The following is a 23,860-nucleotide window of genomic DNA, read 5'->3' as shown; positions in this document are numbered from 1 at the left end:
TGACTTCGAAGCTGTTATATTAAGGTACATATCTTACATAGTGTGCCTTTAAAGTCGTCTTTTCTGCTTACAAAGGCTGCATTTCTTTGATAAAAAATACAGTAAAAATAGGAATATTATTACAATTTAAACTGTTTTCTATTTGAATTTTAAAATGTAATTTATTCCTGTGATGCAAAGCTGAATTTTCAGCATCATTACTCCAGTCTTCAGTGTCACATGATCCTTCAGAAATTATTCGAATATGCTGATTTGCTGCTCAAGAAACATTTCTGATTATTATCAATGAAAACAGCTGTGTTGGGTCATATTTTTGTGGAAACTGTGGTGCCGTTTTTTCAGGATTCTTTGATGAGTAGAAAGTTCAAAACAGCATTTATTAAAAACAGAAATCTTTTGTGACATCGTAAATGTCTTTACTGACATGTTTGATCAATTAGATGCATTCTTTCTGATATCAGATTTTATTCCTGGTTTATTGGAACATACTCTTGAAAACCAGTTTTTGAGATTTCGGTCTTTTCAGTAAACATACACTTTACTTGCATGAGTGTTACCAATATGGCCGCCAAGTGAGCTGACTTTCCTGAAAGGGACTTGTGCTTAATACTGTACAGCTCTTTTGTGTTTAGTTTGACTGTATACACAGTGTAGCACAACCTCTCGTTCCTTTTTGATTAAAAACCTTCAAAAAAAAGGGTGATGGTTCAAGATCAGTTTCATGTATTCAACAGTTGAGGACTGGAGGCATTTGTTTTCTCACGGTCTCACCTCTTCCTGTCTATCTGTGTTTCTGTCTGAGAGTGGAGCATTGGCCTAGTTAAATCACACTCCGTCAGCACGCTGCACGAGGCCAGAAGAAGAAGGAATGTCAAGGACAAATGCTTGTCTGAGAGACTTTGCTTCCCTCCATCTGATTCCTTGTCTTCTCTGCCACCATTTCACTCTACCGCTGTCCATTATTCTCATTCTCTCTGTCAACCAGCTCTCTCTTTGGCTCCTTTCCTGTCACACATCCTCACTCTGTGCTTCTTCCTCTCTCTTGCTCGTCCTGTGTCCTTCCCATCCATCTTGTTCTCCGTTACTCTATCCACCCATCCTCTAAGGCACCATATGGCATTTTCTCACATATTTTGGATGACATATGGATCCTGTATATTGGAAACACCATGTCTCGAAAAGCTTTCAGGCCTTTTACCAGTTCACTAATTTGACTGAACTGCATTTCACATTGGAATTAAGTGACATTTTATTACTATGCGCTGGTGGGCAAATCCACAATTGTATGGAATTTCAGCTTCGTTTTATTCACCATCCTTAGTAGAGTTTAATCTGGTGCCATGTGTATTTAAATTAAGTCAATGCCATTCATTTAAACACAAATATGTCTCTTTTTATAGGCTTGCTATAGATTGCACTGTATTTACACAAAAAATTGCCTACTGCAATTAAAAGTGTGTGTTTATTTAATAGAGACATTTTGGCAGTTATTCATCAAATAGTGAAGAACGTCATCTCCTGATTTACCGTGCAACCGAATGCTCATTCTGCATTTTCAAGAGCCAGTTCAGGTGTCTGGATCTTGCAAATTGCATTATGCACAATTGTTTTGTGCATTTACCAGATTTGCATAATTCCTTTAGAGAATTATGCACCAAAACAACAGAGATAATGCATGCAAATAAAATAAATTGCATTATGTGGGCACAGTACTTTCCTTCCTATGTCTCATAATGTATTGCAAAACAGTCACATTGCAATGTGACTGTTTTGTAAAAGAGATTTTTAACAAAAATGAAATGCTGAAATATGCCATTTGCTTAAATATTCAGTTTCTGGGCTGCAGAAGTTTATTTGAATAAATAACAATGACCCTAGCGGGGACATCATTTCCTTGCAAATGACTTGATTTAAATTACTATCACATTTTCTGGATAAAAACCCTGCAGTTGAAGTATTCTGGTTGTAAGTGAAGGGCATTTGTGGAGATGAAGACTAAAGAAGTTATAATTCCAAAGATCTAAAGTAAAACAAATGCATAAATTAGCAGACGTGGGGTGGAAATAGATTCTTATTAAAAGTGAAGAAAGAAGGGATGATGCAAAATACAGTGTTGTATTGCAGGAGGTGGCTAGAAACTGAAGCTTGTGAGGTAGTCCATTATCAACAGGTCAGTTCCTACACACAGGGCCAAATTAATATCGGTGTGGTATAATAAAAGTCCTGTCAGATAGCTTATTTGAAAATTGCTGTGAACAAGTGCACTCCAAATAACCTGAATGACCTGGAGCAAATATATCTGGTTGCTCAGGAGATTTAATGGAGTTCTCACGTTTGACTGAAGACTCTTAAAAACAGAAACTAATTAGACTGGTGTCCACTCCAGACTGGTATTCTGAACCTCTAGAGGAGTCAAATGTGAGATTAGGGTGTTTTTCTCAAGAAAAAAATGTAATAAGCAAGAGTAGCTACATTGAGAGGTTCTGATTATTTCATAGCTCTGTATTATGCTTTTGTTCACATTTTCACTTTTCTTTAGTGTTGCTGTTTAAACATGAAAAAAGGTATGCAAAGTTAGAAAGCAAAAACTCGCAGAACCCGATTTCACCATGTGCAACATGTTCAACATCTTTGTTGATCCTGGAACAACATTCCAATCAACCAATCAGATTTGAGTTTAGAGTTTATGTCAAGTTTAGGTTTACAACCTTCTAGTGTTATTCACCTATCATTTCCCTCCGATTTTAGGGATAACATGGTTAGGGTTAGATTTAGGGGTAAGGATATGGTTATGATTCATTTTTCAGACAGGAAGGTTGTTCCAGGATCAACAAAATATGTTCGGCAAAATCAGGACGTGCAGGGAGTTATTCTCTACATCAGTAAGCACTGTTTCTGAACTCCCTGCAAATGCATTAATTGTAGTCTTCAGTTTTCTTCTAGGAACAAACATGGCACAATATCCCTCATTAAAATAATTTCCACCCAAGGCATGCACAAAATAAAGGGGGAAGACCTGGTTTGGTAAATCTCGCGGTTATTGTAAGGAGCCTGATATTTCCAAAACACGCGAGAAGGGTTGACCAATCACAACACACTGGACCAGCTGACCAATCAGAGCACATTCCAACTTTCGGAAGGAGGGGTTTCAACTAAACAGAGAATTATACAACCATAAGCCCTTTCAGTCTTCCTTTGAGTCTACACTTTCATGATGTAATTCTGCTTTGAGTTAGGTAGAAGTCTGCTATAGAGCTCGCCACTGTCCTGCAGAGTGTAGCTCCAACCAGCCCCAAAACACCTCCAAAACCCTCGCCTGGAAGTTTCTAGGAAACCTGAATACCTTGATTATCTAGTTCAGGTGTGCTAAATTAGGGTTGAAGCTAAACTCTGCTGGACAGTGACCTTCCAGGAACTGAGTTTGACACCCCTGCCCTATGGTCTTGTGGACTTAACGGACACACACACGATTGTAAGTCCACAAGTGCGCATGAAGTGTGCTATTTGGGACAGGGCTCTAGGAAGAGAGGTGCTGTAACAATGTAAAATACATCAAAATCATGTGTTTTTGAACATTCTAGCATGAAACCCTATTCTAGTAGGGTTTACTAGAATAGCCCCCCCCCCCCACCAAAAAAAAAGGTCCCCTTTAAATAAGAAAATGAACTTGCATTTACTTTGCATAAATATAAAATTAATGCAAGCTCGCTATTGAGGCGCAGATGTTACAGGAGAGACTGGAACAGGGATACTGAAAAACACAAATGAGATTGGATATGCAAGTTAGGCAGGCTTATGCTGTGAAAGAGTGTGTGTCTCATTTCTCCTTTCCGTGATGCTGTCCCTTCATTTGAGTCTTCAAGGTTAAATCAGGATGGTGTCACCACAGCTCCCAGCAACACCTGTGCGTGCGTGTGTGTATGTGTGTGTGTCCGTGCAGCGCCCTGAAAATGGGAAAGGACATTAGCAGAGCTGTAGGTACTTATCCAGTGACAGTGCTACCGTGACACGGTTAGTGCCCTGTGGTAGAAAGTAACAAGATTAGACAAGCTAGGGGTTTCTTATGAAGCCTTTGTGGAGTTTAGGTTACACCACCAGACATTCATTTTATTATGCATTTGTTTGTTTTAATTGAAATAGTGCATATCACTAATAAAATGTGCATTTTAATATAATGTAAGTCGTTTTATATAAAAAAGCCTCTTCCAAGTGCATTCATGTAAATGTAAAATGACTTATGGTGACATTTTTCATAGAGGCTTTTATGAACAAAATATGCAAACAAAAAGGTGTTGTGCTTGGAAAGTTCCATAAAAAGGAGGTTGGCTCACATCAGCTTAACTGTAAGAATAAAATGTCCCTGCTATATGACAGATATCACTAAAATAAGTTTCATATTATTTTATATTATAAAATAAATGTTAAAATATTTTTAAACTTTTATTTTTCTTCATAAATGTTAAAAAAAATGCATTTACCTAAAATGTATTTTAAGACTGAAAATGCATTTTCTTGCCCATTTAAGTATATAATATATTTTGACGGTTTAAACAAAACATATTTTCAATTTGAAAGGTATATTTCCTTATCCAACACAGTTTTTTCAGCATATATTTAGCATAAAACTGAAATGTTTTTTACCCCTTGAAGTACATATTTTAGTATATTTTGGCATTTGAAGGTTTAAACAAAACACTTAAATTTGAAAAATATGCTAAATGTTTATTTGCTGTATGGGTATTGTGTACACTTGTGAGATATGCTTTGTGCATTCTGGATGCTGCAATAAATATTAAACTTATTTGAAATCCATCTACCCTATTTCTGACAAGCAAGAGAGCAGCAGTGAGCAATAGCCAATGATATTGCAAGATGAAATATCTTAAGAAAGTGCAATTGCAATGGGAAGTGTGGTCCAAAAAACATCAAATATATTTATTGATTCTGTGCAAATCAGTGCAAAGATCATTACAAGCCTTCCCTTAGTAGTATTTGCTGACCATATCCTGTCTTATAGTGAGCACTAGGCTTTAGTTGAAGCCCATAAATGTCCTCCACCACGTCTGGACCTCAAGGACACTTGTTGTACTGTGCATGTGCTGAAGATACCGGCTCCACGAAGGAGACACGTCATGCTGGGTTTATAGCTGTGGTGACCAGACTCGATTAGTATAAGAAGCACGTCATCACATGCTGTTAGCATTTCTCTATATTCACACCCCTCCTCGTGGCCACATGTTCCTGCTGTGAGTCTGGAGGAGGGCTGCAGTGATGGGGATCAGAGATCCTTCGTCACAGGGTATCACTCGGGAGGTTCAGAATGCCATATGACCTGCCATTTTTAAATATGTATCGGTATACTTTGCCCAGTACTTGACTTTTTCATTTCCAATGTAAAATATACAGTATTTAAACAGAATTGGATATAAATTGTAATTATTTCATAGATTAAGCATGCATCAAAGTGGGGTGCAGCAGATGATTGGAACTTTTATTTTGCATACTGTGTACTGTTTCACATACTAGTTACAAAAAAGTTTACCCTGCTGAAAAAGCAGCTTAAACCAGCCAAAATAAAACTTTGATCGATTCTTTAATGAATAGAAAGTTAGTTAGCAGTATAAATACGGGAAATGTTAGTGCGGGAAATGCTATCACATTATTACACTTGATGCTTTTTTAAAGAGTCTATTCCCTTTAGGAATAATTTGAACTTTGCATGAATAAAATACATCTGAAAAGGGTTGTAATAATGTTGCTTGTGACCTTCCTGTTAAGTCTGGTAAATCCTTTCGATCACGGGGTCGAGAAAAAGTGGTATTGATCTAAATAGTCTGTGCAACCTCTTGATCTTAGTCTAGTTCTTCTAAAACGATCCTCTCCCCTTGGATTGATGGTTTCCCTTGATGTTAACAGTCCGGCTTTGATGAATGATGATCGGGGTGCATCTGTTGGGTGGGTTGTGCTTGGTGCTAATGGCTCTTTTGTAGCTCAAGACTCAGAGGTGAGGTGAACGCATGAGTGAGAATGTCCTCAGGCGCTGTGGGCTAGTTTAGCTCAAGTGTGGTTGGTTGTTTTTGAGGTCTTTTTCATTTTCCCTCCCTCCCTCTCTCTCTCTGTCGCCTCCTCCGTTTCTCTGACTCCTTTTTTCCTGCTCTCTCAATTGCTCAGCCCCTCGGGTGCCGGAAAGAAAGCCAATGCAAAAAGGATTAGTGGGGGCTGACTTGTTTTTGATTTGTACAGTAACAAGATTTGATGGTCTGTGTTTAAACGTGATGGTATCAAGGAGAATAATGATCCACACAGCACGTTTCAGCATGACTGAGAAAGCTAATTGAAAGGCCAGATTTCGATTGCGCATTTAATGGCTAAAATTAATTCGCTGTTTTGACTTTTCAGTCACCACTTTTCTGTTGCCGCTATAGCATCGCAAACAAAATGGCTTAAAGGGATAGTTCATCCAAAAATGAAAATGATGTCATTAATTACTCACCCTCGTTTCACTTAAGTTAAAATGACGCTAAGAAAAAATCTGTTCATCATATAAAGCGATCGAGTGTCTTCAGAAAGTTTGGACTAAACCGCTCAATTCATATGGATTAGTTTTACGATCTCTTTATGAACTTTTTGAAGTGTCAAAGTTGTAGTTGCGTAGCTGTCAAAGAAAGCTCTCAGATTTAATCAAAAAGATCTTCATTTGTGTTCTGGAGATGAACGAGAGTCTTACAGGTTTGTAAAGACATGAGGGTGAGTCAGGGCCGGAGTGGGGCCACTTTTCAGCCCGGGAGTTTCAGGCCCAAGACCGGCCCACTTTTTCCATGGTGGAATTCCAAATTAGCACTTTTTCTAAATTGGATAAATGAAGCAACAGTTCAGCTCTTACTGTTGTGTAGTTTGTATTAATACCATGGGTTAACAAATAATGTAAACGTTAAATAATAATTCACTTAGACTTTATAAGAAGCAATTGCGACTTTTTCACACAATTCTGACTTTATAACGCGACTTTATATCACAATTCTGACTTTATATCTTGCAGTTGTGACTTTATAAGCAACTGCAACTTTATTTCACGCAGTTCTGACTTTATAAGAAGCAATTGCGACTTTATTTCACACAATTCTGACTTTATATCTCGCAATTCTGACTTTATAAGAAGCAATTGCGACTTTATTTCACACAATTCTGACTTTATATCTCGCAATTCTGACTTTATAACACACAATTGCGACTTTATTTCACACAATTCTGACTATATATCTTGCAGTTCTGACTTTATAAGCAATTGCGACTTTATTTCACGCAGTTCTGACTTTATATCTTGCAATTCTGACTTTATAACACACAATTGCGACTTTATATCACGCAATTCTGACTTTATATCTCGCAATTCTGACTTTATAACACGCAATTGCGACTTTATTTCACGCAATTTTGACTTCATATGTCGCAATTCTGAGAAATAGTCACAATTCCGAGGTGTAAACTCGCAATTGTGAGATAAAAAGTTGCAATTATCTTTTAAAATGTTTTATTCTGTGGCGGAAACGAAGCTTCCAAACCTCCTGGCCTCTTCCTCCCATCCATCCTCCCTGACGCGTTACTGCAGGGCCGGCCCAGCTATCGGTAGGCGCCGGCGGTGCCGCGGTAGCCTACCTGAGAAAACGTTTTGGAAAAGACGGACTACGGACCCAACCAACTCTATAGGAGGGGAGGGGAGAACTCCCTCACATGGTACAACCCATGCAGAGGCTGCGCGCTGGAGAGCTGCGGTGTCAGAATGCGAAACGTGTGTAGCCTATGTAACTAACGTGACATTGAAATGTGAAAAAAAAAAAATAAATAAAAATAAAAAATAAAAATTCCTCGCCCGGCCCAAAAGTGAAGCGGCCCACCGGGAATTCGCCCGATTCTCCCGATTACCCACTCCGGGCCTGGGGTGAGTAATTAATGACAGAATTAAACTTTTTAGGTGAACTATCCCTTTAAATAATAATGTTTTTCCATCACTGTGCAACAAGAGTACCATGGTAGGAAGTGTATCTTGTTCAATCTAGTCTGTTCTGTTTTAATTGTAATCTAATATGGCATTTCATGGTATTTTAAATCATCTAGGGTGTAAACTAATGCCATACAACCAGACTATTAGCATTTAAATGAGCATGCTCATTTCATCCAGTGCTAGCGTGGGCATGTGCTGTAATTGAGACATGACTCTTTGCCGAGCCGGTTTGGCATCTGATCCAGAGGTCTGTGGAAGCTTAACATGCAATAGCTTTCCAAACTCAACCATCCAGTCAACACATATGAGCTAAATCAGAGCAAAGTGGCTCAGTCCGTCTCACTACTTGATCTTGTGAGCGTGTTTCTAACAAAACATGTGACATCTGTTTTTTTAAATGTGTTTCTCTGGTAAGGATACAGAAGACCTTTTATCTGGTTTTATTGTATTGTCATTATGAAATGATGTAACCTACACTACCGTTCCAAATGTTGGGGTTATTCCTTCTGGGGTTCCCCTTCTTTTTTCAAAAAAATAATACTTTTATTCAGCAAGGCCACATTAAATTGATCAAATGTTATGGTAAAGACATTTATATTATTACAAAAGTGTTCTTTTTTAAATAAATGCTGTTCTTTTGAACCTTCTGGAAAAAAAACTGCATCAGTTTTCACAAAAATATTAAGCAGCACAACTGTTTTCAACATTGATAATAATCAGAAATGTTTCTTGAGCAGAAAAATCAGCATATAATGATTTCTGAAGGATCATGTGACACTGAAGACTGGAGTAATGATGCTGAAAATTCAGCTTTGCATCACAGGAATATCAAATAAAATATAATAAAACAGAACAGTCATTTTAAACTGCAATAATATTTCACAGTTTCACTAATGAGACTTTTTTTTAAACAGTAAGTGTTTAGTAGTGTTTAAAATCCCCAAAATCATAGTGTTTTAGGTTTTAATTTCAGATTTTTAAAGTTCAATCACTGTTGGTACAGTGTTACTTTTATGCAGGAAAACATGAGATTTACCTTCCAGACTACACGTACAGTAAATTGTAGAGTAAAGCTGATTCTTCTAGCATAAACAGGTGAATATAGGTCAATCTCTGTCTACATTCGCAGAGGAACATCATCACAATCTTCAGTTCTGCTTGTGAATGACAAAAGTCGAGGCCATCTTAGCAGTGCTTCTGGTGATGCTAGTACAGCTCCTGTCTTTAATGGGGAAAGATGAATTAATTGATTATCAAAATTATGTTTCATTAACATATACCAGCAATAAAACAATGATGTCATAATTTGATCTCAAATTATGCAAAAAGATGCCTCTATTAACAAGGCGATTAGCTCTTTTACCGGAAAGGCACGTCTTCCATTCCTAAAGCAGCATATTTGCATTTTCTCCCTTTTTTCAATCCGTCTCCTTGCACTGTTTCTTGCATGACTAACCAAAAGAAGGGAATTATGGGTAGTAACAACGCCTCCATTTCCTGTCACGGCTAACAAAGTAATGATCTTCGATCGCATTCTTTCCCTGTTTGAACAAATTGCTGATAACTAAATGCGAGGCGCAGACACTGATTCTTTAATCAGAGATTTTTCTCATGCATTCATCGTGATTACCAGTCTAGAGCGACTGGGATGGATGGGTGAAAAGCACATTTGCGAGGGGAAATAGTGGCCGGAGGGAATTAGAAGACAGATTAGCAAAACAGCGTTCTGTGATCGACAAGTGAAGAATTGAAAGAGAGATGAAATGCCGTTTTCTAGACACTGTTTTTGTGAATAACAAGACTATAAATATGTGTGTGTGCGGTGGGTGATGGAGAAGAACATTAACTACAGTTGCTCAGCACAGATTGTGGTTATTGATCTTGTGTGTATGCGTGTGTGTGTGTGTGTGTGTGAGTGTTTGTTGTGTCCTAGCATGCAGCAATGATAATCCCTGAGATGTTTAGTGGCTTTGGCTGTCCACGTATGAAATATTCTCTTTTTCTTTATCATTCTCTTTTCAATGACTACGTTTATAAACATGCATCCTCATAATGCAATCATAAGGAGATTTAAGGCAATATTGCAATTAAACTTTACCTCATGTAAACACAATGCTTTAATCAAATTGATGAGATTAAGCTCATAAAAACTTGGCATATGCTGATTTTAATCACAATAAGCAGTCATTTACACACTTTAATCACACATTCAACTCTGACCAAAATGCATGTGTGTTCACGTTGCGCGACATGAACATAGTGCAATATACTGAATGGTTGAAAATATTGAAATGGAGGCATTTTAGGCTTGTCTCCGGAAAAAGGACAGAGGCCAGATACCAAAGGACCGGCAAGCAAATATGTGGAAGAGCTTGGCCAATAACATTTGTGCATGGGTTATGTGAATATAGACAGTGAAAGTAATTCTTAAAGTATAATCAGAACAATAAAAATTGCATGTAAACAAGAGAGAAGATGTTTGCTTGTCATGTAAACATCTTACTGCGATTAAGTCCTTACTCTGATTATTGGAAAGAATCACATTATTAATGCACATGTAAACTTAGTCATTGTTGTCCAGTCACAAATGATCGGAGGGTTTCAGTCATTTAAATGCCAAGGACCAACACACACACTTCCTAAGATTTCAAAGGCATCTTTTAGATTCTTGTATAAAAAACCCAAATTATTCTGTGAACAATTAATATCATAAATATGTCTAAAATATCATATTATAATATTCTTTTTTTTTTTCTTTTTTTTTACGTTACACTAAACATTTCCACGGACCCCACTTCGAAAACCCCTGATCTAGATAATTAAGTTTTAGAATGAACATGCAATTTAAAATGGATCATTTTAATTTCTTTATGCACAATACTGGTCGTATTCTGAATTATTTAGTGCATTTTAAAATTCAAAAATGTTGTTTAATTGTCACAATATAGTTGCGATAACAATGCACCCACATTTTCATAGCCAGTATTCAGCAACTTATCCCATTATGTTGAATGATGGGGTTGGAATGCTACAAAATTGATAACTTTAATGCTATTTTTTATGTTCCGGTTGTTTTTGCTTTCTGTGTAATCATTCAGTTTGAGGTTGACAGCCAGAGGAAAATATTTTTACACATTTGGAATGAGCTGATGGATGTTGTGCAGAAAGATGAAGCGTCTGTCATGCGTGCGTGCGTGTGTGAGTGTGTGTGTGTGTGTGGTCCCGGTAAACCCTACATTATGGTTATACCCCACAAAAATGGCAATATCCGAAATCCTTGTCCTTGTGGGGACATTTTTTGGTCCCCATGAGGTAAACAGCTTATAAATCATACTAAGTGATGTTTTTTGAAAATGTAAAAATGCAGAAAGCTTTCTGTGATGGGTAGGTTAGTGTAAGGGGTTGTATAGAATATACAGTTTATACAGTTTAAAAAAATGGAAAGTCCCCATAAAACATGAAAACACAACATGTTTATTATATTTTTATTTACACTACTTTTCAAAAGTTTGGGGCCAATACGATTTTTGAAAATGTTTTTGGAAATGTATGGTCAAAACAATAATACTGTGAAATATTATTAGAATTTAAAATAATATTTTTATTTTAACATATTTTAAAATGTAATTTACTCCAGTGATTTTCAGCATCATTACTCCAGTCAACATTTTTAAAAACATTTTCCTCTCGTTTTAAACACAGAGTATATAGAGATACAATATGTGATAATAGTGGGGGGTAATGAGTAATGAGAAGGAGAGGAAGTGATGTGGGATGCCTCGGGATGCTGTGGAATATTCCTGCCGGCTGCCAGCTCTCCCTTTATCACTCGCTGCCGTATGGGATACATATTCATGCCTGCCTATGCTTCAGTGCATCTGAGAGCTGCCCACACACACACAACATGAAAGTTGAACACTTCGAATGACTCAGCTATCTCTACTCAAACCTCATGCTCTTAAAGGGACGGTTCACCCAAAAATGAAAAGTCTGTCACTTTTCCAAAGGTGAACATGGTCCCTTTAAATGCATGAGACCATAAATCTCCCAATGGAGTTTATTCTGGCCAGCATTTTGCAACCCAGGGGATTGTGGTTCCTTGCAAACTGTTGTAATTATGCAAATGGAATAATTGGACCGTTTCCTCAAATTCTTTGCCAGCCAAGACAGATTATTGATTGGAGACGGAAAGAGGACGAGGAGAGGATAAGGAATTGGGAAGGAGACGGGTAGACAGAAGGGCCTTGTGTCCTCAAACGTCCTGAACCTGAAGGAAACACAATCTGGGAAGAGTGAAAACAACAGAAATAGAGATGTAGAAATAGAGAGTTTGTTCGGTCGACAAATTTAATTAGCCATCTCCTCTGTTTTTGTGTGTGTCGTGCATATCTAAGCTGGATCCGTAACGTTTATCTGTGATAAACTGAGAGCGTGTTTGATTCTGTGTGCGTTTGCAGTCGTGAACGTGTGTGTCTATTTAAGGAGTCTGAATTAATTTGCTAATGTGCCTGCGGTAAACACACAAGACTCCTTACAGCTGCATTGGATTCTTTAAGAGGGAACGAGCGCAGACTATCAGCAGCGAGTCAAAAAGACCAATTAGTCATTTAGATTGGTAGTTGCATTATAAGGATGAGTGAATCTCACAAAACCTGTCAAGAACATGTCATAGCTCACCCTTGAATTAAAATAAAGGAATAAGAAATTTTATTTAGCGTAAATGCAGTCGGGCTACTTTTAAGATAACTGAGATTATTATTTTGATATCAATAAAGCGCATCGCTGATAAAAAAAAAAAAAAAAATCATTGTATGGATCCTTTGAGAATAATGGGAAAATCTCAAAACTAAAAATTATGCTTTTGAAAATTTTGGAGCAAATTGTGCCTAATTTTCCATACAAAATGTAATGAAAATATATTTTCTCATTTTCCTTTTGATAAAAAAAAAAAAAAAATATATATATATATATATATATATATATATATATATATATATATATATATATATATATATATATATGTATACTGTATACTGTATATGTGTGTGTGTTACTTGCGAGTGTATTTGTTTTGACTTGAGTTGTTGGAAATCCGTAACTCTCTCTCTCTCTTTCTGTGTGTGTGTGTGTGTGTGTGTGTGTGTGTAACTGTATATATATATATATATATATATATATATATAGAGAGAGAGAGAGAGTATATTATGGTATCATACATTATGCTGATAGCTTAATACTTGTACATATGTTTAAATCCTTTGAGAACAATGAGGAAAAAAAAAATCAAAACTATTAGCCATATGTTTGAGTGTGTGTATGTGTGTGTGTGTGTGTGTGTGTGTGTATATATGTATACGTACTGTATATATATATATATATATATATACGTACTGTATATATATATATATATATGTATATATATACGTATATATATATATATACATTCTCATTATTTTCATTTAGATTTTAGGGTGAAATGTGACCTGGACATTATGCATTATCATTGTGGCTTTTGAATATCAAATACGTGTTTTTTTTTATTTTATTTTTTGTTTGCATGCGTTTGTTTTCATGCGTCCGCTATGTGTTTGTAGTGTGTGTCTGTCTCTGTATGAGGAGAATGTTTAATGGCAGAAGTGTACCAGCCCAAAACGGCATTTCTTACATAAGACTGAGTGCCCGTTGATCTGGAACTAAGAAAGGCTGGCACAAGCCAGCTCACAGTTCACTCGTGCGTCTCAGAAACAGCTCTTCCCTTCCCTCTGCTGGTCAAAGGCAGGCATTACAACGCCATGACACCGAGATATAAATCACAGTGCATTTATCCCATTAATATCTAATCTCTTTCCAGAATGATCATTCACATTAACTTTATGACTTCCTATGTGGTCTTTAATTGTATTTTCCATTCTGTTATGCTTCCATTAACAATGTGTTTGTATACAGTGTCCTGAATGTAAAATGCCTCATTATTCTTTGTAATTGAATCCTTTGAATAATGTTATCAGTTTTTTTTTCTTGTATCATTGCTTAGTCCATCTCCTTCTGCACTCACTCTGCTGTTTCATTTTTTTCTGTTTTGTTGCACTCCACAATCATGCAGCACCTGATGGACGCCAGGAGGACAAAGGTTTGTTGTCATGTTCGCCACCGCTAGCGTGCGCAGAACATGGGACCTGATCCTGTCCCGATCTTTAATCAAAACCAGACTGTACCCTGAACCTGATCCCTGGATTCAGATCTCACAGGTTTCTTTGAGTGTTGTTCTCTTATCTACTAGGGATGCACAGTAATGGTGATCATATCAGTATAAACCATATTTGCATTTTTAATTATTGCTTTGGTCTGATTAGGCCGATATTGGAAACTATGGAACTGAATAAAACTGAATTTTCGCCACTGAATAAAAAAAGGTAACCGGGAATTTTTATATCTCACAATTCTGACTTTATAACTCGCAATTGAAGGATTATATCTCACAATTCAGACTTTATAACTCACAATTCTGGATTTTTTTCTCTTGCAGTTGTGAGTTTATACCTCACAATTCTGACTTTTAGATCGTAATCGCAATCGTGAGGAAAAAAGTCAGGATTATGAAATAAAAAGTCGTAATTACCTATTTTATTTATTAAATAGCAAAAACAAGCTTTCATATACTGTAGGAAGCAGATTTATTTTATTTTATTTCATGTATTTTGCCAAATTTCAATTACCATTTTCTATGGTATGTTTTTGATGTGATAAAGCATGTACATGTATTAAAAAATCAAGAGTAACTTAACTAGAAAAAAATCAAAAAGGCAAAACATTCTAGATTACATTGGCAAGCATACTTTCAGCATAACAACAGCAAAAAAAAAAAAAGTATATCAGTGCATCCCTACTAGCTGCTGATCTGAGACCACAATTGCCATTTTAATTATTATCTTTATCTTTAAATGGATCAGATCTTTATATAAGGACAACCTCAAAAAGGCAAATGTTCCCTTATCTGCTCCTCCATGTTCCTCCAAGATAAGCTAAGACGGGGTACTCAGGCCTTAAATAGCTGATTCTTTCCTAAAATCCTGACCAAAAGCATGCCTGTGATACTCGATTGAACCGGTTCTTCTGTCAGAATTGTGTGTTCTGTTTGTGATAGTGCAAGCCAGGGTGTGTGTTGATCTAAATTTCCTGAGACAATCTGATCCAGTTCTGGGCCCATATACTCTCTATTCTGCCGAAGGCACCACATGAGCCACATAGACTAGAGAACCCCATTATTTTGTGACTATTTCTAGCACAGTTTTTTGTCATTAACCTTATTTAACGAGTTATTAGTTAGTGTTTTCTCAGGAGAAACCTAATCTTTTCCTGTTTCCTCTCCTAGAATAGACTACACTGTGGTTTTCCTGCCATATCATTCATTTGGTTTCCTTTAGATATATATAGATATATATATATATATATATGAGCCCGATCTCACGGGAAAACGTACAAATTCTACGAGGTGGCTTATTCGTACGAATTCATACGACCTGACTCGTATGAATTAGTACGTTTTTTGCAAAATCGTACATATTTTACGAATTGGCCAATTCGTATGAATTCATACGAATGACCTACCCCTGACCCCGCCCCTAAACCTACCCATCACGTGGGTTTAGACAAATCGTACAAATTGGTCGTGAGATAGCGTTGATATATATATATATACTCTAGATATTGATACATTTGGCAGTTTGGCTATTCAGCAATCAGCATTACTGCATTCATGATTAGCAATAAAAAAAAAGTCATTATGAATTCAAAAATTAACCAGATAATTTAAGAAATCTGTATGCAAACCAGGTACAATGCTGCAATCCAATAGGTCCATTATTCATCAATCAGTTCTAGCCCCGCCCATAGAGAAATCTTATTGGTCCAAAGGTCTTATTTTACACTGTAAAAAGTGATCAGTTGACTTAACTTAAGAAAAAGTGAGGAAACCCATTGCCTTAAAATTGTTAAGTATATAAACTTCATGCATAATTGAAAGAATTAAGTTATGTGGAACTGTCAAGTTACATGAAGTTTATTAACTTAATAATTTCAAGGCAAGGGGTTGCCTCACTTTTTTTAAGGAAGTGAACTGATCACTTTTTATATACTATTGTAGTATTCATAAATATTTGTAGTTAGCTTTTATTTTTTCATGCACTTTTTACATATTTATTCGTTTTTCTAAATATATCTAAATACCTTTAATTTGTATTTTTAGTACTTTTAGTACATCAACTTAAACATGTATTTCACTTGCCAAGGCAACATTTCTCATTTTTATTTTTTAATTAATTGTTAACATTTATATTTCATATCAGTTTTAATTTAAATGTTTAATAGTTTTCAGTTTTAGATTTAACTACACCACAACGATAATGACAAAGAGGGATGATATCATTGGAATCACTTTCAGAACCAGTTTTTTAATCGATGAACAATAAAATCATTGACAGTCAGAATCAGAATTAATCCTGCTTTAAAGAGATCAAGCATTTAATGTGGCAGCTGATTGATATTGTGCATTGGTGTGGACGCCAATATAGTTATCTTTATAGTTATCGTTCTTAATGTGAACGGGCCTTAAGATGCAGTGTGATATGATTATACATCACAGTGAGGTCTTTATAACCTTTATTTCAAAATCTAACCTGATGTTTTCGATCTCAAAACATGGGTCTGGTTGAGGATACCCTCTGATTATTGTCTAAATCCCAAAGATCCCAAAGCATGTCAAGTTCATTCCTGCTTTCGTTTTCTTCTCCAGCACCTCCAGTTGACCATTCAGGCCTTGCAGGACGAGCTGAGGACTCAACGCGACCTCAACCATCTTCTCCAGCAGGAGAGCGGCTCGCGGGGCAGCGGGGGCAGCGGGGGCGATCACTTCACCACCATCGAGCTGACCGAAGAGAACTTCCGTCGACTCCAAGCCGAACACGACCGTCAGGCCAAAGAGCTCTTCCTCCTGAGGAAGACACTGGAAGAGATGGAGCTGAGGATCGAGACGCAGAAGCAGACACTGGGAGCCAGAGACGAGTCCATAAAGAAGCTTTTGGAGATGTTGCAGAGTAAAGGGCTTGCCTCAGCCTCAGGAAGAGCATCAGATGAGGAGGAACAAGAGCGAGCCAGGCGTATAGCAGAAGCAGAAGCTCAGCTGGGACACCTAGAGGTGATATTAGACCAGAAAGAGAAGGAAAACATCCATCTGAGAGAGGTATCAGGTTCTACTCATACTTTCTTGGGGGGTTGAAAGTGGATTTTAGTGGATGTAACAGTTTCAAAGCATTTTCTAAGCAGAGACTATATTTCAATAGAGACAGTCTCCATGGAGCAATCTGAGGTTAAGTGGTTTGCCATTGTAATAAGCAGAGAGATAGTCAGATGCAACTTAGACAATAACAGCATATGGTCACTTGAGTCATCTGGACCCTAGAGAAAAACGTGAGGAGATCCATGCCAGAACTGTTGCAACCACACAGATAATGCACATCATTCACTATGTGCTCAAAGAGAATTCATAGTTTTCACATGATGTACACGCTTATAGAAATGCCCACCTGGAGGGCAAAACAAGGCTTTCCCCCCATTGCCCACCAGTCATTTTAATCATGTTTGTACTAAATACTATAGTAAGACATTGATATTAAACAACCAAATTCAGTATACACATTATTGATGATGCATAGTATGTCCCCGGTGTTTTTTAGTGATTGAAATACCACAGCAGGTGCTGCTTAAACTTGCATTTTGTTCACATATTTTGTTCTTTTTTTGAGATGGAATAGCGAAATATCCCTTTGATGCAGGTCTATGGATGCTTTGCCCTCCAGGTCTCTGCGCCACTCACGTGACTGAAAAGTGTGAATAGGATGAAACTATGAAAAAGTGAATAAGACAATAACACAATGTGATCATCAGATGTTCCTGGATTGACATTGACACTGACATTGGGTTGGGTCAGGGTTAGGGATAGAGTTAGGGCGACAGTAAATAATGGATTTTAACCTCACACTATATTTATTTTTATAAAGGGTGATAGCTTTGGTATTTCCATTTTTGTGTTTTGTGTTTGCAATTATATTTAATATAATGTTCAGTTTTTTTCTCAGGAGCTTCATCGCAGAAACCAGCTTCACCAAGACCCTGGAAAAACGAAAGCTCTTCAGACTATCATAGAGATGAAGGTAAAGATCCGCCAATGCTTTTATACACTGCTTTTCAGAAGTTTGGGTCCAGTAAGAAAAAAAAAGACTTTTATTCATCAAGGGTGCATAAAAAAGGGTGTTAATGAATCAAAAGTGAGAGGAAAGACATTTCTAGTGTTACAAAAGATTTCTATTTTAAATAAATGCTGGTCTTTTGAACTTTCTATTCACTAAAGAATCCTGAAAATGATGTATCATCGTTTTGAATATTAAGCAGCACAACTTTATAAATTACATTTAAAAATATATATAAATAAATAAATATTTTTTTTTTACAATATTGCTGTTTTTAATATATTTTTGATTAAATAAATGTACCCTTGGTGAGTATAAAAGACTTGTGTACTGTCATTATAGTATAAAGTGCATTATATATGGCATGTTCTGACTGTTCTTGAAGAACAATAGACTGAAAAAGCAAACAGAATATGAACAGAATAAACCAGACGAGAAATGTCTGATGGCAGATCCACTGCAGCATGGTGGTTAATGGCTGAATGAAACAGTAAGTGAGTTTGTGCGTTCACAGACAGAGCAACTCCTGCCAACAGAAGCATTACATACCGCTCTAAAAATAAAGCATGACCTCATGCAAGGCACGCACACACCCCTCGGGTCCACTCTGATTGGAGCTAAATATTACCCAGAGTTCACCCCTGCATCCATGTGACATGTAAGCATTGATGATACACTCCTATTCAAAGTGCAACTTCCCTAATTCGATTTATGCATTTTCCCTCAACCAAAAACTGCAAAAGCTGCTCCACCTGTACTGGTTTCCATTGCTCTTTTAACCTTTAGCATCACCGGTAGCGTTCTCTCGCCCTATTGGCTGAGCCGGGATGCTGATTCTGGTGCCATGGGAACAGGTGGAGTTGTTTACAACACAGAGAGCATGAATGCAGGCGTGGGAGAGGATGACAGAAAAGAGAGCACTGTGATCTGTTTGCTTATGCTCTGAAGATGGATATTATCTTTCATAGAGCCACGAGGTATAGCGTTACATCCATATGCTAAAAACAAATAGAACTATTGCACATTTAAATAGGCTATGCCTTAAAAACATTGACGAGAAGCCTAGCTGTGATTTGTCTAGGGAATGGACTCTGTGTGTACAGTATATGGGAAATGGGATATTGGTTTTCAAAGGCCTCGTGTGAAAATGGTGCCTATTGATGTCCGTGAAAACAAAAAGACAAGAGAGAGAGAGAGAGAGAGAGAGAGAGAGAGAGAGAGAGAGAGAGAGAGAGAGAGATGGGCGGGTTACCGGAGAGAGCTTGTGAGAAGGAACGGCAAATGTTCTCTTATGTCTGAATGGGAGATGGACCATAGCTAATGCCAAAGACGTTGCATTATTTATTTAAAAAGCCGAAGGAGCTGCAACGCTGCAACTCTCGTTCTCACAGTCCAAAGAGGCACACGCACGCCTCTCTCTTTCCCAGAGCGTCTCTCCGCCCGGGCTGGATGTGCGCTCAGTACTACCAAATGGTGATTACATGCTGATCCATTAGCATGAGAGAGACCGATTCTGCTTGGGCTTTGCAGCAGTACTGCAGCTACTCACTGGCGATGCTGCAAGACGTTAGAGTTTCGCATATCCCTGTCTTCCTCGTGTTGTGATCACGCCTGTCTGTTGGGAATTGGGTTTGGCATGCTTCGATCCGTAGAATCGCACAAAAGTTGTCATACTAGCTTAAGATGATGGATCACAACATCGCTAATTTTTCAACTAAATTGTTTGTCCAGGACACAAAAATCGCATCCTTGGAACGCAACATTCGGGACCTGGAGGATGAGATACAGATGTTGAAGGCGAATGGATTGCTGAACACGGAGGATCGCGAAGAGGAGATCAAACAGATGGAGGTGTACAAAAACCACTCCAAGTTCATGAAGTCCAAGGTAAACAACTTCTTTAGGGAGCTTTAAACTGTAAGCAGCCATTGACAAAAAAATGGATCAGTTTATGTTGGTAACTGATAAAGCGAAATGCACAATATTTCTGTGCTCAAAAATGAAAATTCTGTCATTATTTACTCTCCTGTCGTTGTAAACCGATATGTTGTTATTTAGTTTGTTGGACACAAAAGTAGGACGAAAAAGTTCACACTGATCACAACTATCAATTAAAATCACACAACTTCCACACACAATCTTCTGGAAGCCATGCGGTTTGCATGAGAAGCAAACTGAAATTTAGATCAGATTTGAGAAAATACTGACAAGATTTTCAGTTTTTGGTGTGGGTGAGCTATTCGTTTAGTTATTGGTAGCAGCCTGAAGATGTATATTTTGGCACCTGATTTTCATTAGTGAATGTTTCCAAAGATTTTTTGTTAAGAAAGTTTTGTCTTTGTAATCTTGCGAAATATGAAAACTTGCTTTGTCACTGAAACCACTGTCCTGCTCAGATTGACATCACCAACCCCTCCCCTCCAATCGCCCACATACAGACAGACACGATCCAATCAATTCTCAATGGATAAAAGTCCCGTCATAGATTTTTGTCTTTATTTGTTTCATATTACTTAAGTGAGATGGATTGTGAACACTGTTTTATGTTCACTTTAAAAGCAGATAAAGCAGTAAAGATTTACAATATCTGTGTAAATATGTTAAAATTTATAATATCGGTTAACATTAAAAATAATTGTAATTATTATACTGTTGTTAGCCAAAATTCTACTATCAGTGCATCCTCAGATGAAAAATATCTTTGAGTTTTTTTTATAAAGAAATGTGTCTTTTTCACAAATTGTAGTGATGGGTTTCAAGTGTCACGGGAAGTAGCAGAGAAACTCCTCACAGATGTCTGGTGGAATTGTAATGATAGGTTTGCTGAGTAATGCTAGAAGCAGCAGTATTCAGATAGGATCTGTAGGATCTGTGTAAATATTTCTCACGACAGTCCTGACAGTGTTTCTTGTCAAAACACTTCCATCTGTCGGTGCAGTGTGAATTGGCCTTTAATGCAATGATGTAATGATATTCTGCTGCTGAGTTCTGATTGGTTTGTTTGATTTACACCGCCCAATTTTACAATTTGGCTTGTAAAAGATGATTTTCTCTATCTGTCATTGGTTAGAAGAGGTGGATTTTTGTGCACATGTGCGTGGGTATTATCACTGGTGATGTCTTTGCTGTATCTAACATGCTCGTGAATCAGCTGGGGGTTTTGTTGTGATATTTATAGAACTCATTTCATCAATAATTGATATGGCTGATGTATATTAAATGGGGATTGCGTTCTGAAATCTATCTTTTATGTGAGGAGGGTACAGAATAGAGAAGAAAACTCCCATACTCATTCAGCTTTTCTATTATAAAAGATTAACATGTTTTATGACATAACTCATTAAAAATTATTTGTCTAGATGTTTTGTAACATTTTATATGCTAAATAATTTCATAAATAAGAGAAAATGATCTTTCTCTATGCCTTCTTTCTTTCTCAATGTCTTTTAGATTGACCAGCTCAAGCAGGAGCTCTCGAAAAAAGAATCCGAGCTTTTAGGTCTGCAAACAAAACTGGAAACTCTGAATAATCAGAATTCAGACTGCAAACAGCATATTGAAGTGCTCAAAGAGTCCCTCACTGCCAAAGAGCAACGCGCTGCCATCCTACAAACAGAGGTTACAAAAATGATTTTATTTTATTTACTTTTTATATTCAAATTTACTCTTGTGCAAAGCCCTGCTCCATAGACTCCCATTGTTTGTGTATTACTTTAAATAAGTATATATGAAGACTTCAGATGCAAAAGCCTCTAAGTGCCATCTGAAATTTTCTTCTAAAATGATCATTTTTATCAAGCTTGTATGTTTATATTCAGTTATTTTACTTTAATGTCAATGAAAATGACCTATTAATTGTCATTAAAGTGAAATTACTGAACCCAAATATACGAGCTTGATAAAAATGCTCATTTTAGAAGAAAATTTCAGATGGCACTTAGAGGCTTTTGCATCTGAAGTCTTCATATATATATATATATATATATATATATATATATATATATTAGGGCTGTCAAAAGATTAATCGCGATTAATCGCATCCAAAATAAAAGTTTGTGTTTACATAATATATGTGTGTGTACTGTGTATAATTATCTTGTATATATAAGTACACGCACATGCATGTATATATTTAAGAAATATTTGCATACATATACTGTATATATTTATATATAATTTATATTATATATAAATATAATTTTTTTATATATAAATTACACATTTTTCTTAAATATATACAAGCATGTGTGTGTATTTATATATACAAATTTAATTATACACAGTACACACACATATATTATTTAAACACAAACTTTTATTTTGGATGAGATTAATCGCGATTAATCTTTTGACAGCCTTTCTTTTCTTTTTTTATCTTATTTCATTTTAACGAAATTATGTTCTGTTCTCACTTGTTAACATAATATTTGACTTATGACTTATTGCCATATTGGCACTTGAAGGCATATCTCATCAGCTTTGCATGAACTCTGATGCTCGTGTGTTGGTTAGGTGGACGCTCTCCGATTGCGTCTGGAGGAGAAGGAATCGTTTCTTAATAAGAAGACGAAGCAATTGCAAGACTTGACTGAGGAGAAGGGAACACTGGCTGGGGAGATCAGAGACATTAAAGACATGCTGGAAGTCAAAGAACGAAAGATCAACGTCCTGCAGAAGAAGGTAAATCACTCAGGAATTAAAGGTCAGAGATTAGGTCAGACTGTTTTCATGGCCATTTAGTAATGTTTGGGGTCGATGTTGGCAAGCCGTAGTTCCTCAGGAAGAGTGTGATATAAGCAACTGGGTTTGAAAAGAGATGTAACAAATTTATATAGCATTTTATATTGCCTATTTAGTGGTTTTGGTCAGATTTGTTAAAAACGGTTTGTACTGTACTGCTAACAATTATATGTTTTAAGAACGTTTTGCTTGTGTTCATATTGTCCAGTTTTTTAAATATTTGAAAAAACTTTTTTTGGTTATGAAAACGTTACTTTTGAATGTTCACTTAACATTCTAAAACAAGTTATAACATTTATAAAATGTAACTAAAACATTTCAGAAAAAACCTTCCTTGAACAATGTACTATCAATGTTTTTGTTCAAGTAAGTCCAATGCCATGTTTTTTTTTTTTTGCTTGATGGTGTGAGACCTCAGATTCTGTGGTAAATCAAAGGACGTTTGCTTATATTTTGTCATTACATTACACTGTCATAACTATGTCAAAGTTGACCACTGATGGACACACAAAAGATAGGTATTTAAAATTTTAAAACGAACATTCTATTCACGTTACTTGACGAACGTTTGTTCATAACTTTAAGAGATCCTTCTGAGAATGTTCCCTTCTAGATGTGAAAAGAGGAGAATTTATTTTTCATTAGTTACAGTCAGCATTAGAAATGCACTTAAAGCTCTTTTCTAATACCCAGTGAGCTGGATTTTGACTGAAAATGGAAGAAGAATTGCTTCCACTCTTCATAGATAAGGCAATCCTCAAATGCATTTAACAATCTCCAAGGAACAGAGCCACAGAGCATTTGCACATTTCTCCACTGTATCTTCTTTCAACTCCTTTTTCATCTTTGCCCTCTCTTTACCGTCTCACCGCAT

At 36.7% G+C, this 23,860-nt stretch overlaps 1 protein-coding gene across 1 annotated transcript in view; it reads left to right on the top strand.

Annotated features, from left to right (window-relative positions):
* Positions 1–23,860, top strand: part of erc2 (ELKS/RAB6-interacting/CAST family member 2) — a gene marked incomplete at its 5' end in the record, with an annotated part of 47,037 nt that overhangs the window by 3,248 nt on the left and 19,929 nt on the right. Inside the window, 5 exons of the mRNA XM_081357697.1 lie at positions 16,794–17,240; positions 18,136–18,210; positions 19,978–20,133; positions 21,697–21,864; positions 22,759–22,926. Coding sequence (XP_081213823.1) covers positions 16,794–17,240; positions 18,136–18,210; positions 19,978–20,133; positions 21,697–21,864; positions 22,759–22,926 — 1,014 coding nt within the window. The remainder of the gene's footprint in view (positions 1–16,793; positions 17,241–18,135; positions 18,211–19,977; positions 20,134–21,696; positions 21,865–22,758; positions 22,927–23,860) is intronic.

The sequence above is a fragment of the Scardinius erythrophthalmus genome (genome assembly GCF_964197995.2).
Source record: "Scardinius erythrophthalmus genome assembly, chromosome: 25".
In the NCBI taxonomy this organism is placed as follows: domain Eukaryota; kingdom Metazoa; phylum Chordata; class Actinopteri; order Cypriniformes; family Leuciscidae; genus Scardinius; species Scardinius erythrophthalmus.
This window is presented reverse-complemented; position numbering and strand designations above follow the sequence as displayed.